Source organism: Phasianus colchicus, chromosome 4, assembly GCF_987193195.1.
Source record: "Phasianus colchicus chromosome 4, bPhaCol1.hap1.1, whole genome shotgun sequence".
Classification (NCBI taxonomy): Eukaryota; Metazoa; Chordata; class Aves; order Galliformes; family Phasianidae; genus Phasianus; species Phasianus colchicus.
In genome coordinates, this window is record NC_143439.1 from 46539830 (window position 1) to 46557091 (window position 17262).

A 17262-nucleotide genomic window follows, 5' to 3' on the forward strand; every position below is an offset into this window, starting at 1 on the left:
GAGGCTTTTGATTGAGGAACTTAGGTTTTCCTAAAAATAGTAAGTTGCTATTCTTCATGATGGGACAGAAAGATTTGAAAGCATGCACTGGATGTGTGTGAAAGATAGAATAACTAGAAACAACAACAAAAAAAATTGATCATAGTAAAAATAATTTTCAAAAACAACAGCAAAAAAAAAAAAAAAACAAAAAACCCAGCCCTCATGATTTATAGAGACAGACTCCTGACCTTTGAACACTTGTGGCTGAAAGAGCTGGTGTGTAGGCGTCCAGACCTTTCTGCTTGCTTTCACATGCATGCCATTTCTACTGAGTTAGAGATCTATGTGGTTTTGGTTACAAAAGCTTTTCCACTGTGATTAGCTTTCCTTTTGGTCTGGTTTAAGCTTGCCTATGTTCTTTTATAACATAAACATGTTCTCGTCCTCTTCATCTTGAAATCCCATTTTGAAATATCCTTAAAAACTTTGTATTTTTTTGGCTTTGTTTTAGACATTAATGTATATGGTTCTGTGCTTAAGGTCTGTGGTGTTAATGGTAATCAAACGCAAAAAAAAAAAAAAAAAAAAAAGCAACAAAAAAATCCTGAAGTTCTGCACGCTGCAGAGGTGAAGTCTAAAATTTTCCTCTGTTAGGAGCTGGGTGAGAGTTGGCAGAGTTCTTCAACTCCATGCAGTTTAAAAACATGGGTTTCATGTTGCAGTCTCTGTAACCTAGCCTACATGGGACTCCTTGTCACTGTTAATGTTTGCACTTGTCAAACGGAACAAAACAGGAGAGGAGAGGAGGCTGTAAGCACCTAAAAAAGTAGGTCAATGGGGCAGCAGGTTATTTGGCCAGAAAAGAGTGAGTGGCTTCATTGAATCATGCCGTAATTGTTTTTCCTCTTTTTGGCAGATTGTTCTACTGTGTTTTAACTTCCTATGTTAATATTTATGTCTTGTTTTTAACCACTTAAGAGTCTCTGCTAGGTGCATTGGAAGGAGAAATTTAATTTTTCTAATCGAATACTTTAAAAAGTGCAGAAATAATTCTGATGTTTTCAGTAGCATTAATGAGTTTGAGAGTAGCATAAGCTTTGTTTTTAGATCATGTTTTTGAATTTAATGCTTTTTGTAATAAGATTTGTAGAAAGTTTTATGAATGCGTTGTTCAGTGAATTCATTTTATTTTAAGAACAGAAAGCGAGGCAGAGAGAAATGAGATAAAGGCAGGAAGAAAAAACAATTTTAAGTAACTTAGAAACGTAGGAAGTAGCATGGTGTGAGGGAAAGACTATAAAAATACATTCCAATGAAAAGAAATAGTTTAGAGGTATCAGAAATTGAGGATCATTTAGACTGATTTTCTTAATGCAAATACTGCACTTGTGGGGTTAGTTTGGAATATGTTTTTGGAATGGTTTTTGAACTGGGTTTTGAAAGAAGAATTTAATGTCTGTCTGAGGCAGCATCAATAATGCAGCTGGACAACTTTGCTAGTCACCAGCAGCATTCTATACATTCTGCAGTCCTGAGAGTAGCAATTCTGAGGGTTTGAAGAAGAGAAGGCATCAGTGAGAAAGACAGCAGAGGGCCAAGTAAGTTTTAGCAGAAGAGACGCTTAAATCACGGTGTGCAGAGTTGCTTTGCAGGTAGCAAATGAAAGCGAAGATGTAGGTGGTGTGTTTGATACCACATTTAAAAGTAAAAATGATGTCAAGGTTAAAGATAGACATAAAGTGACAGCAGCTTGAAGCAGAGCAGTTTTAGGATATACTGTTTAACAAGGAAGAGAGCTTTAAAGCAGGGTGAATTCTGACAGTGAAAGTAGGCAGAATATGGCATTAATAAATCACATGAATACTTTTTTATTTAGAAAATAATAATTCTGTAATTCATTGACTTAAAAACTCTCCTTTGTGATTTTTTACAGTTGAAAATTTAATGCTTTTCTGTAAAAGAGGATACTCCACATTATTCTTGAGAAGAACCAGCGTTTCATCTCTAAACCATACACTTTAACAAGTCCCAAAGTATAAAAGGTAAAATAAAAGGTATTCTTTTTATTAATAAAATTCCTCTGGCTTTCTGTCATCAACACAAAAGGCAGTGGCAAAGTAGTGTCTTTTATTACTGTAGAACGTGACTGAATTTGATTTTTAGAAATAGACATAGTCCTTGATCTCTGTGCTGTTCTCTTTAAAGTTGCCTGATTTCATTGGATGTATCTCTGCAGTCTTATCCACTGACAGGGATCACTGGCAGTTACAATTTCTTGCTACTTTGGATGCAAAGGCTCAGACCTTGAAAAGTGAGAAAAAATGCACTATGTATACATTTTAGATAGATAGTTTTTAAGTTCCTTTAATTGTCTTGGATGCCAAATCGAATTGCCAGTTCTGACAGAAGATCTGTATACTGTAAAAAGGGAAACTAGAAACTGAGTGCTTTGTTGAAGTGAAAAATATTGGCTCTTGAATTCTGATTCTGCATAAGGAAGATGTCAGTTATGTCACAAGTTGTATTTAGTGAAATACACTTAGCTATATATTTTTCTTTTGCATATTAATGGAACAGTGTATCATTTAGCCAATGGAATTACATGTTACTCTTGATCCGTATGAGTTCCCAAATTGTTTAAAAATTGATGCAGGGTTAAAATTGTAACTAATGCATACCTCTATTAGTATTGTATGATCTAAATGAATTCCAGTCATCTTTAATTCTGTGCTAGTGATGGTAGATTGCTTTTACAGCTGAGCAATGTAACCTCTGTGCTGTTGCTTACTTTTCACAAAAATTTGAACAAAAACTTTCAAAATTTATTTTTCTCTTGCTATTTCTGCCTTGTTTTCAAATAATACAGCTTTGTTACTTTATAAACCTTGGCCAACAAATGTAGGGAATTTAGTTTGTAGGAATGGCCAGTACAATTGCTATTTTGAAGTATTTGAGTGGTAGAATGGTTTACTTCAAGTGTCTCTCCAGGGCACTGGACTTTGGAGAATAAATGCAACACAAAGTTGGGCCTTATTACTTGAAGAAGTGGTTAAGAGGGCTCTTAGGCAAAATTGCATGCACACTCTGCTATGTACCTTGAAGGAGACTGTGCTGCAGCCCAGCTTTCTCATTTATTTTTCCCATTGTGCTCAGTTCTGAAGTTTGGTTTGAACATAAGCTTTCTTCCTCGATTTCCTTTTCTGTTAAAAAACTGGGGTTAGCTCTTCCTGGAACATTTTATTGACTGATTGGATCATGAAGTAGCAGCTGCCATATTTCTTGTGGTATTACCACTGTTCTGCTGGATTTGGCACTTTCAGAAACAAATAAATCCTTCCTTCTCAGAAATTGTGAGTTACTGAAGTGACTAAAATGAGCTCCTTTGAAATGGATGTAATTCCTGTTTAATATTAATTTTATAGCATTTTAAAAACACCTGAAAATCTGCAACTGTAGCTCTTATAGAAAACTTTTTGTTTCACACAGTTGTTCCTTAATCTCTTAGGTTCCAGTCCTGCTGCTCCATAAGCAGTTTTGACTACTGACTTTTTTGTGTCAAAGAGAGAGATTTTACTGCATTGTTTTATCTTTGGCATTCAATCTTTCTGTACACCTGTGTAGTTCTGTAATGTTTGGGTACCAGCAAGTAGATATTTCTTGAAATAAATACTTTAATTTTAAATCCCCAAATTTGGAGCCAGGAAAAGGCCTATATTGGCTTTGTCCAAATTTATTGGTTATGACATTTAAAGAAGCAGTGTTCTTTTAAACTCTGTCATGTAAAATAAAATATTAAAGTTCAGGTTATAATGGTAATGGAGACTAGATTAGAGAAGATGGCAATACAGAGCAGGAGACTGAGAGGAGATTAAAATCAGTTTAAAGAACAAATAAAAACAAGTATGCTCTAGTGAAGTATGTGGTTATTCCTCTGGAGTTACATTTTGATTTTTTTTCTTTTCCTACAGGCAAACGTACAAATGTCTACCACAAGACTAAAGTGTGCTATGTTATGTTTTTTACCATAAGCACCCATAAAATGAGCTCCATTGCAGACAGGTATGTTTATAGAAACTGTGAGTTTTGAGGGAATTACTATTAAATATTTTCTTTACTGATTTTATTCTTACAGTTAATATACAGACAACAATAATTTATGCAAAAAAAAAAAAAAGTGGTGAGGTTTTGGCTACTTTTGGCCACTATTTTGGTTGTCTTTAAATGTATTGTGTTGTAATAAATGAAAATAGTTTATTTTATTGCTTGAGATGAATCTTAAAATGTATGACTTTTTTTCAAACATGGACCAGCATCTGTGCAAGTTGAGTTGATTTTTATTGCTTACTTGATTATTTTTTTTAAAAAAGTACTTCAGTGTTTGATTAAGGAAAACAAATACACTTAAATGATTAGTGGTGCTACATTTGAGAGTAAAGTGACCTGGTAACCTATTTCAAGGGAAAAGTAATAGCTGGGGCATGGTTTCTACTTGATTCCTTGCCCTAGACTTCCTTAGCAAGCTTGGGTGAACATCTGTCCCAAATATACTGCTTATTACCATTTCTGAGATTTCAGGAAATGAGACTTGCATAAAATTTACAGAAAGTTAAGCCCATTCTGAATAAAACCCAATGAATATAAAAGATAAATGTTTTAAAATACTTCTATGACATTTTATTTTTTTAGTGAAGTTTTACTGAATCTCACTGAAACTTCAGCATTTTGAATATGCGAATTCTTTCTGAAAGTTTCATGTTAATGTAGTGACAGAAGATAATTACTTCCTAACATCTCTGTTTGTCATCATATGTGATTACTTGATGATTTATCGCTGTAAATCAGAGGAATGAAGTAAGCTTTTTGAATGGACAGTTACTTGCCTCTAGGGAAGGAAACAGGAGGTTAAAAAATTAAGGTTGGACGCACAGTAGCCAGTGGGTAGATAACACTAAATAAACTGAATGCAGACAGAAGAAATGAGAGAAATAAATTATGAGTCAATTATACAGCAGTTCTGGAAAACAGAAGAGCAATTTCAACTTCACTTTTAAAAGGAAATCAAATAAAGTATTGTATAAAGTATACTGAGGCTTCTTAAAAGTAAAATGTTCTCATTCTGATATCTTAAAACCTCTTCAGCAATACATGCACAATTTTCAAGTTGAGTAAAAATTGTGATACTTGTTCAGGAACAAAATATAATGAATAATTAGTGTTACTGTTTAGAGTTAATTATATATGCAAAAAATTACTTGCATGGATGAAGTATAGCATGTTCCTGAGCTCTCTTCCATTACTGATGTATTTAAGGCAAAGCAAGTACTTTCTTACTGTAATTATTTCCAATATTGTAATAGATGTGAAAATGTCGAAGCAACAAATTTCTCCTGTAATGTTTTCAAAAGGATAAGGTAAATTAATTATTTAATTAAGAAGATGGAAAAATAGAATTAAATAATTCTTAATTAAATGTTTGTGTAGAGTCTTGAGTTTGCATTAGAAATATCCTAAAACTAGTTTGGGCTGTGGCAGAAATGTAAGTCCCTATGCTGTCTGCTAAATAACCAGCCTACAAAAAGAACAGACTTGTCTTTGGGTTATTGATGGTGGCCCTTGTGAGACGTTGCAGTAATAAAACAGTGCTTCAGTTTCTTGATTTTATGGAAATGATGTATAATGAGCTCTCTCTTTTGTTGTTTTTTTTTTTTCCCCTCATTATTTTTGGTTCTTTCAGAAATGATGGAAGCATTTTTGATGGTCTGGTGGAAGAAGATGACAAAGATAAAGCGAAAAGGTAATTTTTCAGTTCACCTAATTCTAAGAATATCCTATGCTTGTACCTTTGGACCAAGATTTCTCAGTGGAATAAAAACACATGAGTCTTTTGTAAGTAACCGCATTTTAAACATTATTCAAGCATTTCTCTTGCTGTTATTCTCTAGATTTGTGGTGTATTTATTTGTATTTTTGTCCAACTGGGTCTGTTGCAAAGTGTACCCTTCCTTGAGAAGGATACCATTCTTTCAAAATGTTGTGGTTTAGAGTAAGTGTGACAGTTCTTACAACGAGGGTTTGTAGTATGTATCTTATTATAAGTTCTCATCATTGCTATAAAGCATTTTCTGTTTTATTTGTCAGAGTGTCTAGAAACAAGTCTGAAAAGAAACGTCGAGATCAATTTAATGTTCTTATCAAAGAGCTGGGTTCCATGCTTCCAGGTAATGCTCGGAAGATGGATAAATCCACTGTACTACAGAAGAGCATTGACTTTTTACGGAAGCACAAAGGTAATTGTAACAAGAAAAAATACATTTGTAAATTATGATAGTATTTATGATATGCACGAAGTACATAAAACATTAACATTTGTGCAGCTCCTTGAAGGGGATTGTCAAAAATCTGAAAAGCCTCCGAAGAAAGATATTCATATGATCATAATTTAGGTACCAGATGTATTACTATATTTTTTACAGTATTTTTCAAAATCAGTATATTTATATTTTTAATCCCGTAGCTGTTGAGCAAGTCTGTTTCATTAGGAGAAGCATTTATTTTCTAAATAACCTTGAAGTTGTTTGAGCTGGGCTGATGGAGACCTCTATTATACAGTTGCTTCATAAGGTGCAAGCTGTCAAAGTTTTGCTTGTCAAGAGAGCTCTGCTGATCCATTTTAGTGAATGTATTTGTTGGAAGCACTTATTTTGATACTTAGATTGTGCCTTGAACAGTTGGTTTGTCTCTCCTGCTTCCATATAAAGCAAGATGAATTACCGAAAAAACTAAACAAGATTAAAATTCAAGAAAACAAGCTCTTTCCCTAGTTAAGCCATTTCCTTGAGTAATTTCTTAGCTTGTATGCTAATTAGAAAGCTGTAGCAACAAAGGAAGCAGCTATTAGTTAGCTATAAAATAAAATAAGTAGGCTGTTAAGTGTGTGAATAAGTATTTGTTTATCCCACAGTGTGTAAGTTCAAGGTATGTTAAGATATGGTAAATATTCCCTTAGTATTATTAACACAGTTCAAGCATCAGCAGATGTGTTCTGCATAGTGCCATTGAATAAACTTAAACTTATTTTTTTTTCTGTTGCTGTTTTCATTCTATTGTTGTTTTTTGTTGTTATTTGAGTGTGTGTTTTTGGTTGTTTTTGGTTTTGAGGATAAAAGAAAGCTGTAGGAGTGGATATGTTTTAAGGCCTTGGGCATTTGTCCTTGACCTAATGGGACAGAATATTTCTGTGACTGCAGTTATCATATTAAGGTACCTAAAGCTCTGGCAGCCAGTGCTTACCAGCATTGTTCTGCACAGGTTTACATTACAATATTTTGCACAAAATGTTGGCTAAGGTCAGACGCTTGCTTTGCCTCCTGAGGTCCTTGGATCTGTTCATTATATTACTCTAGCAGTGAATAAGTTGTTCAGCAAAGATTGCCTGCTTTTCTGTTGAAAATCCTACTGTGTTCAGCCACCAGATTTAGATTAAGTATGTTGCTTCTGGTTCTTTCTGGACCACTTCCACTTTGACTAATCTTGGTACACTGGGAACAGGTCCAGATGAACTATCTGATTTGTTTATTGGCAAGAGTGAATTCTGCTTCTTATTGTAAACAAACAAACAAACGAAAACCAGCAGGCTGAGCACACTGAAATTACTCACTTTGTAATGCTGCTTTGAATACCTTGAATTTGTAAGCAAAAAAAAAAAATTGAAAACACTAGAATAATGAAGAATTGATAAATGAGCAACATCCACACATAGAGGAGACTGGAGATACTTTTGCTATTTCCTGCTGCTAATATGTGGCTTAGTGGAAAAAACAGTGGCTTCTAGGAGTGTGAATCCTTATATTGTATTTTTTATTTTATTGTAGAAATTACTGCACAATCAGATGCCAGTGAGATACGACAGGACTGGAAACCAACATTCCTTAGTAATGAAGAGTTCACACAGTTAATGTTAGAGGTATGTTATTTCTATTTTTCTGGAAGTAGAATACTACCTCCTAGGGAGCTGTGAGTCCTTGGTGACATTTTTTTATTTGGTGGCTTATCTTTCATTTGCATATTTTAATTCCATCTATGTTTTCTTGAAGGTAAACAACTGAATTTTCTATGTATGTTAAATGTATATGGTAGTGCAATAGTTGCTTCTGTTTTGCTAGCTGTTTCTAGTATTTCTCAAGTCTTCTTACAAAGTATGTGTCCACAACTAGTGACTTACAGTTAGAAGAAAATGGTGTAAGATTTTTGAAGATGTGACCTTTAAAATTTCCTATCTAGAAATGCAATTCCGTTTGGTAGTTTTCTACCAAAAGTCAGTCAAGTTTTTTCAGCAGGATTATGTTTGAGTTAAGTAGAAGATAAAGCAATCAGAAGTGTGTTTCACAGTATTTAAGCTTAAGTAAGATCTTGCTACAAGTTTCTCTTATTGAAATTGGAGATATTGAGACTTTAAATATTGAAATGCTTTGATTTACCACCTCTTTCATTTGTTCTTTTTATCCTTTCTCCTCCTTTTCATTCTTTTGCTGCTGGCTCGTTTTCCTGAGCTTTCTGGTGTTTAAAATGATGGTGTAATTAAAAATAACAAGCAGACAAGATGGCCTGCCACAGAGCCAACTTAACAACAGCTAGATGCGTCGGGACCAAAATCTTGCCTGTTAAATCATAGATTATTTGAGAACAGGGCAATATGGAAATTGTAATGCTCACAGTGTAAAAGCAAGACTGAGAAGTTTTAATACAGAATTCTCATTGTAAATTCAGTTAAAATTGGTCTAAATTCTTTTCAATGTTGCATATAGCTTAACATTTTTAATATGCAGTGTCTTTTTATTTAACTGCCTATTATGTTTAATTTCAGGCTCTTGATGGTTTTTTTTTAGCAATTATGACAGATGGAAATATAATATATGTATCTGAAAGTGTAACTCCTTTACTTGAACATTTGCCAGTAAGTATGAATCGCTTTCAGTAATGTGCCTGTTTGTCTGTGGATAATATTTTACTGTCAGTACTAATAATTTTTGTTCTTTTGGACACTAGTGCAGATGTGTACAGTATTCTAATGCTTTTGCACAAATCCTTGCTCCTGGTTTGTGTCTTATGTTAAACATTTCCTTTGGATATGCAGAATGCAGTCAGTGGTCTCTTATGCAAGATTAAGAAATACTAGACTAGCATCATTTTCTCTTCAACATGACTATGACAACAGATGTCACTGTAGGAGATCCTCTAGATTTCACACCTATCATGGTCTCTACATGAATCAGAAGAGTATTGCTGAAGAGCAGGACCTTGGGTTTTTTTAAACTAATTTTTTTCTGCTTATTTGCCAAGGAACTCTCAAAAGAAATACATTATTGCTGATTCTGCTTTTTAGGCTAGGTGAATACTTTGAATTTTATTACATTCACTCATCTTTAATTTTGGTGACATTGCTCACTGCTAAATTAAACGTTCTAGTTTTTAGAAGTTACCTTTGAATAACGTTACTAAGAAATGAGAAACATTAGTACTCAAAAATGTACAGTTGATGAGTGGAACAGAGCTTTTTCTGGAAGAGGGGGACAAATTACTGGTACAGGCTAGTTGCCTTGTAGTGGTAAGAGAACTTTGCAGAACGTGGAGTGACATATTTTAAAAATGGTTCTGCCAAACAAATTCCTATAAGGTACGCATGATATCAGCTTAAAAATTTTGAAGGTTGTACAATTGTGGTTTTTAAAATTTATAGTTTACCTACTTCTCAGGGGCATAGCTATCCGTTTCTGTTAGATGTGATTTATATATTCTTAATATATATTCCTGTGATCTTTTCTGAATACTTTATCAAATAGATTTATGCATATAAACATGCATTAATTTTAATTGAATTCATCTGTATACCCCTAGTGCTGTGTGTATAGTTGTGAAACTGATGATAAAACACATTCGTAAATCATTCCCAATTGGATATAATTATTGCAAATATTGCCAACTATGTGATGTAAGGAGGTGCTGCTTTTTGTTTGGATGTGCTGATTGCCACTGATGGATTACAGTGCACTAGACCACCGTTACATAATTTCTCATCTAAATGCTGCTTTATTTACCTCCCAAAGAGATTAATAGAAGTTCCACTGTGCTTAAAGGTGTGTGCATATCTGATGCATTCATGGCTTTTTCATTAAACAATTCACAGTATCAGAACAAGTGAAAATGGTGGATTTTTTTACTTGCAAAGTGTTCGCATGTAATCCAGCAAGTGATGTTAATGAGTTGCTAATATTTTAGTGATATTTTTCTGATCTGTGGAATTGTTTTGCACTCTAATAGTAATGTTTGTGATTCTGTACGTCTTGCATTATTTTAAAATGTATTAAATATTTTTCTTTCAGTCTGATCTTGTGGATCAGAGCGTATTTAATTTTATCCCAGAGGGGGAACATTCAGAAATTTATAAAATTCTGTCTTCTCATCTGCTGGAAAGTGATTCATTGACACCAGAATACTTAAAATGTAAGTAGTTGCATTAAAAACAATCCACTTCATATTGTATGTGATTAGTTCTTTTTTTCCAGTGCTGTATAAGTGGAAATGTGTGGATGAGGCGTGCAGAATAAAACGTGCAACTTGAATGGAAGCACTTTCATGCTGTGCTGTTCCTCTTTTCCCTGAAGAGTAATTTTGGATTGCATGGCATTTCACTCAATGACTTTGTTTACGTGGCTTCTATTTAGACCATTCTAGCAGCTGACAAGAATGAAAACATGCCATGGGTGTTGGAAGGACATAAAGTTATGTTTTGGGCAGATGCTTGTTTAAAATAGTTCTATTTTTTTTTCAAGGGATCTCTATGTCATTGGCATTCAGTCCTTTCATACACACATTCCAAATGAGTTCTCCTTTTCTTTAGCTTAGCTAATATCACACTGGTTAAAAACAAAGGCTGTAGCTATTTGTAATCACCACATTTACAGTATCTCGGTAAAGTACACAACTTAATTATTCCTGCTTTCCATTTCTAGTTGCCTGTGTGTTTCATCAACCACACAATCTTTTAATTTGTTCTTTTCTCAGCAAAAAATCAGCTAGAATTCTGTTGCCATATGCTGCGAGGAACAATAGACCCAAAAGAGCAACCTACATATGAATATGTAAAATTTATAGGAAATTTCAAGTGTTTGAATAATGGTAAGTAATTTCAGTCACATTAAAGTGGAATACTTTGGGATCTTCATACCTGAACAGGCTTAGGATAATTATGCAAAACGTAAGGAAAAACTAAAATCAGTCTTTGAAAAGAAGAGCCAGAAACAGAGTTACATCAATTTTTTGTTGTTTTAATGAAAACAAAGACTGCCCATCAGATATTACACATATATGTATTTGAAAGCAAAATATGAAGTCTTTCAGTTAAAGAAAACTGCAAAACATTCTTAAATAGAGAGTAAGAGAAATTTAAGTCGACACTTTGAAGTAAGAGCCTGAATTAATTTAAGTATAATCCATATTTAAGCAGGTGACTGAGTAACTTGAGGATACTAAGTATCCGCCGTTCTCTTTATTCTTGCAGTGAGCTGACAAGTAAAAATGCACATTCTGCACTTCCCCCCCCCCATTTCTACTTTCACTTGCAGGAGTTGCTACTCAGATCAGTGGATGGACCATTATAGAATTTCACTTTTCTGCACTGAATGACTTCTCTCATCCACTAAAGTTATTTTTGTTCATTATTTCCACTTTTGTACTACAGTATCTTAAGTTTGTTTGGGCAGCCTATGCTGAGCAGCTGCTTGAGAGGCACATCTGTTTGGTTAGTCAGACAAGTGGATTGTGGGCTTCTCAAAAATAAATAAATAAATAAATAAAAATAAAAAATTATCAAATACTGTGTCTTGCAAATCAACTGACTTTTTTCATAGGGTGGGGAGAGGTGGAGTGTTAGAGCCAAAAGCAAGTATCTGATACTGTAAGAAAGCTAGAAAAACAGGTCTGTCAAAATGAAATATAGTGTTAGTCTCAGAAAAAGGAGCTGGAGAACTGTGGGCTTATAAGTTGCAATTCAAGATTGGTAATCATAGAATCATAGAATCAAATATTCCCAAACAAATAGCTGAACTATCTAGGAGCCTCAGGAAGCTAACAAGGAGTGGAGCAGCAGCCATTATGGACTTTTCAGATACAAACAGCATTCACAATCGTTCAGTTTTCTCTACCAGAGTAACACACTGTGTGGATAAGAAAAATAAACTGTATGCTTTGAGACAGCTTTTGACCATGATCATAGTATATATCCATGAACATGTAAGGGAGCACATGTTAATTGAAATTGTTAGGAGTAGCAGCAGGAACAGGTTGAAAAAGTTACCACAATTCACTGTCAAATGGAAGTTTTGATTTTTTTTTTTTTCTGGGTTTTGTTAGTATTTTCATTTATATTATGAATAAGGGAACATAGTTTGCAGTCATACAATGAAGCAAGAATGCTAAGAACATGCAAAATGCTGCAAGTATAGAAAATAAATTGGTTTTGGGGTGAAAAACAAGCACATTTGTTAAGAACAAATGCAAAATGCTGCATTCAGGAATAACCAACTGTACAGTAGAAAAGAGATTATAGACAGTTAAATAATAATCCTTTAGAAAAAGTGGTTGCTGTGGAAGGTAAACTGAGCATGGCCAAAGTGCTTTGACCAGTCATCAAATTATGAAATTTTAGTGGTGACAATTTCTTTATGGTTGTGTTCCTATTAATACTATTCCTTTGTATGTATGTGTGTATATTCTATGTAGCAGTTTTCACATTGGTGACAAATTCTGAAGAAACTACATTAGATAAATACTGATCCATTTGTCTTGTGATGTGACATGCCTGTGTTGTAACCTTTGTTGACCTCTTCTCTGTCTTCCCTCAGTTCCCAATTCAGCACACAATGGTTTTGAAGGAACTATTCAGCGGTCGCACCGACCTTCATATGAAGACAAAGTTTGCTTTATAGCCACAGTTAGATTAGCTACACCTCAATTTATCAAGGTAAGCACACTTATATCACTTTTATATTATTTTAACCGTACTCTGAACAGGAAAACTTTAGAGAAAATGCATATAGCACTTCAGATACTATTGATGAAAGTCATAAGGAATTCTGTCATATGAAACTGGAAATATCTGTGTTTCTTACTATGGGGTACTGTTGCAAGCTCCTGCAGTAGCTGAAGTGAAGATTTAGAGTACTCTCTATCCTGTTTGTAAAGCCGAGGTGGCCATCTTCCTAATGGTACTTCTTACTCATTATAAGCACGTATGGCTTTTACTACTGTGCTTGTAGATGCTGAGCATGAGTTTACAAGCTGCATTTAAATCAACTGAATTTCAGCCTAGCATAGCTGACATTAGATTGTACCACAGTGCTATGCATCTAACCAAAAATCTCAGTGAAATTTACAAATTCTGTACCTATTGTAAAGTTATCCACTAACTTCAGGTAAGCCTGAATTTAAGAACTTATGAATTAGAGTAGAGCAGTTTTGAAAGAGATTATTTTTTTTTTCACTTTTTAGGAAATGTGCACTGTTGAAGAACCCAATGAAGAGTTCACATCTAGACATAGCTTAGAATGGAAGTTCCTATTCTTGGATCACAGGTGCTGCGATTCTTTCTATATATAGCAGCAATAGTAGCTGAATCACTTTTAAATGGCTATAATATGTAGAGTTCACTAATCAGTATTAATTAATCATAACTTACGTTGGGTTTAATTGTTTTTTTTTTGAGAAAAATGAAAAATAAAAAATACAAATGCAAAAAAAAAAAAAGCAAAAAATGTATATAATGAATTATTTTCTTGTGAAAAGAAAATGACTGTAAATTTTCTATTAATTAGGGCACCTCCAATAATAGGCTATCTTCCATTTGAAGTTTTGGGAACATCAGGCTATGATTATTATCATGTGGATGATCTAGATAATCTGGCAAAATGTCATGAGCATTGTGAGTATGACCAAGTTGCTAAATTGAGTTAATTTGCTTTCTAGATGTTCAGTTTAAAGTTTGTTAAGTGGTTTGAGTGAAGTTTTCTTGTATGTATGAGTGAAGTTTCTCTACTCCTGTTCATTTGATGATGTCATACTACTGATATTGATATTTTTCTTTTGGTACAGAACTGGAAAACAGATTCAACTTTTAATTTAGATTTTTCGTTGTGGTGAATTGGAGTGCACAGCACTATGATTAATTTTTCTTCCATTCTTCTAATAGCATTTAAAAGTCTCTGTGACGTTTAATAAATACAAAAACTGTCTAAGCATGTGATAGAATAAATTTTCTGTTTAGCTATGATTTTCTTCAATTTTTTTGCATATGAGTATTTCACTATATATGAAAGCTCTACAAAAATGGTAAGTTGAATTTTGCATTTTTCAGAAAAATGCAGATTCTTTCTGGTAGAACACTACAATTTTGATTCTCTTCTTAGACTTAGTATCAGATTGAACATGGGCTCAGAACATGAGCAGTTGAGAAATAATGCTAATTATATAATTTAAGGATTTATAGACTGGAAAGACAGTAAAATTTATTTCTCATTTTTACAGTAATGCAATATGGGAAAGGGAAGTCGTGTTATTACAGATTCCTTACAAAGGGACAGCAATGGATTTGGCTGCAAACACATTACTATATCACGTATCACCAGTGGAATTCCAGGCCAGAGTTTATTGTATGTACGCACACAGTTGTAAGGTAAGTTTTCCTTGCTAAATCCATGTTAGAGATATTTAGATTACATGGGAGCTGTATTGCTGGTTAGTATTTTTTTTGAGATAGAGAGTAATAAATGGTAAAGAATTACTGGAAAACTTCCTGAGGTACTTTGTAAGCAAGATACGTTGGAGGAGTTTGTTTTCTGAGATTCTTATTTTTAAAATCACCTAGGGATTAAGCAGTCATATTTGGTTTGTTCTTTTGTTCTTCTAGTTACGCAGAAGTCAGAGCAGAAAGGCGGCGAGAACTTGGTATTGAGGAGTCTCTTCCAGAGATAAAAGCAGATAAAGTGAGTAACAAACATTTTGATTCACTTCATCTTCATTTCATAGTGATAATAACATGTAGTAAATACTTAGCAGCAAGAGTTATTTGTCCTTTTTAAGTAATTATTTCAATCATTAAATAGTATGTCTATTTGAAGTCATTAAAGAAGTTTAGGGAGGATGTTTAACTGTTATTCCACTCCTCCTCTTCTCAGCCATTTATATACTTGCTTATAGCATGTCAATTTCCCTAAGTCCCTACTATGATCTGATTTCTGCAGTTAGGTTCATACATAAATATTCTTCCTTCCTGGAAGGACCTGTAACTTGGAAGAACGAGGTCAGCACACAAAGGTGACGTAAAGGAATTCACTGGAAAGTAGGAATTGTTTCCTTATGTGACTCTCTTCTACTTCTTAGATGTATGAAGATTCATTTCAATTGAACATCATTGGAAGCTCAGCAAGTCTTAGTTGAGCCAGCTTGTGCTAAACCGTGGTGTTTTTCCCTTGGCAGTTCAGAAAGTTTCATTTGGCAGTGCTCCTAGTGAAATTAACTTTTCCTTCTTCAAAAGGATAAGCAGTTCACTCCTAACACAGGTGTTCAGACTTAACTGAGTTGCTGGAGAAAGAGGTCAGCTCAGCAGTCATTTTGGGACATGTCTGCACGCATTTTGGTTTCTAGGTTTCTATTGTTTTGTTTTGTTATAAAAATTGTTATAAAAGAGTAGAAGTTACAGATGCAAAGCAGGACGCTACTTCTGTGCAGTCAGCCATGAAAGGGATTGATGAGAAGCTGTATGGTCTCAGGTGTTTTCTTACTGAAATGTACAATGTGGGCTGAATCTGATAAAATAGCTATTGTTTCTGTGTGTCTCTTCAGAGTCAGGACTCTGGATCTGATAATCACATAAACACAGTGAGCCTGAAAGAAGCTCTGGAAAGGTTTGATACCAGCCCCACACCTTCCGCTTCCTCCAGGAGTTCAAGAAAATCTTCACATACTGCAGTATCAGATCATTCGTGTAAGCATCAACTACTGAATATCTAATTTCCTTCTTAATGAAGACTTTCTCTGCTTTACTTAATTAAATCCATCTCTGGCAGTTAATCATCATTTTATTAAGAGTGTGCAGATGAGAATGTCCTTTATGATGGGTCAGAGATATTCTAAGATTTCCCACTAAGATTTTCAGATGTTGTGTAATGGTTTCTGCTTCTAAAACTGCAGTAGCAGCCCCTATATTGCCCCGTTTCAGTCCATCAGATTGCATTGTTGTTGGATATGCAAGGCAAAAAAAAAAAAAAAAAAATAGAATCCAAGCCTTAAGCTTTTTCTATTCTGGAAGATCTTCCTGTGATTTGAACATTGCATTGCAGAATTGAGATTACTATTAATATGTTTCATTTTCTTGTAACAACTTTGTCAGCGACACCAACTAAAATGACAGTGGACACTAGCACTCCCCCAAGACAAAGTTTATCTGCTCATGAAAAGTCTACACAAAGAAGATCATCTCTGAGTAGTCAGGTAACTCTTTGAAGAAAAATTTTTGTCCTTAAATCAGTGCATTTTTCCTTTAAAATGTATTATGAAATTCATGTAAACTTCATTCTATTTCCTCTGAAAACACAACGTTTAAACTATAAGACTTTTACTTGGGATATTTGGCTATCATTTCTATGCACCTTCAGTATACTACATTTTGAGGGAATGCAATAATTAAGCATGTAGGTATTTATGTTTTGGGCTTCAGAATTCGTAGGAATGTATCTGAGTCTGTGCTTTCTCTCGCACATAACTTCTTTGTATGATTCTGCATTTTATATGTATCTTTGTGTGTGTGTATATAAAACTATATTCATAATTGCCAACATAATGCTGTGTGTCCCTATAGGTTAGGTAGACTTATACCTTTAAGAATATCAGCAAATACTTTAATACGGTTTCTGTAATCTTAGTAACGTGAGAAAATACAATGCTTCGTGTGCTTAGTGCTCATATTGCACTATAGATATGAACTAACACATTTACTTCAAAAATACAATGTGTATTAAATTATGTATTCTGCTGATATGCTATGTATTAGTTTAAGAACAGAAGTGTCAACTTCCAAACTTGTTAGAAAGTTTTTGCCATTATTGTGAAAAAGAATTTTAAAGCAGCCATGTTTTTCCTGTTTTATACCTGCTGCTTCTTACATATTTTTAGCAGGGAAACAACTATATAGAGATTATGTATATTATAATTCTTGTGTGTGTGTGTGTG

The 17262-nt window shown here is 34.0% G+C and overlaps 1 protein-coding gene across 8 annotated transcripts in view; it reads left to right on the forward strand.

Moving 5' to 3' along the window:
- CLOCK (clock circadian regulator) overlaps positions 1-17262 on the forward strand; it is a 52849-nt gene that overhangs the window by 22879 nt on the left and 12708 nt on the right. For all 8 annotated transcript variants that reach the window (XM_031588602.2, XM_031588605.2, XM_031588604.2 and 5 more), the window contains 15 exons: positions 1916-2024; positions 3951-4041; positions 5717-5776; positions 6121-6269; positions 7854-7945; positions 8846-8935; positions 10362-10482; positions 11044-11157; positions 12882-13000; positions 13528-13610; positions 13851-13957; positions 14560-14707; positions 14942-15017; positions 15877-16018; positions 16424-16524. In XM_031588602.2, the coding sequence (XP_031444462.2) occupies positions 3995-4041; positions 5717-5776; positions 6121-6269; positions 7854-7945; positions 8846-8935; positions 10362-10482; positions 11044-11157; positions 12882-13000; positions 13528-13610; positions 13851-13957; positions 14560-14707; positions 14942-15017; positions 15877-16018; positions 16424-16524 (1449 nt within the window). In that variant the 5' untranslated portion in view covers positions 1916-2024; positions 3951-3994. The remainder of the gene's footprint in view (positions 1-1915; positions 2025-3950; positions 4042-5716; positions 5777-6120; positions 6270-7853; positions 7946-8845; positions 8936-10361; positions 10483-11043; positions 11158-12881; positions 13001-13527; positions 13611-13850; positions 13958-14559; positions 14708-14941; positions 15018-15876; positions 16019-16423; positions 16525-17262) is intronic.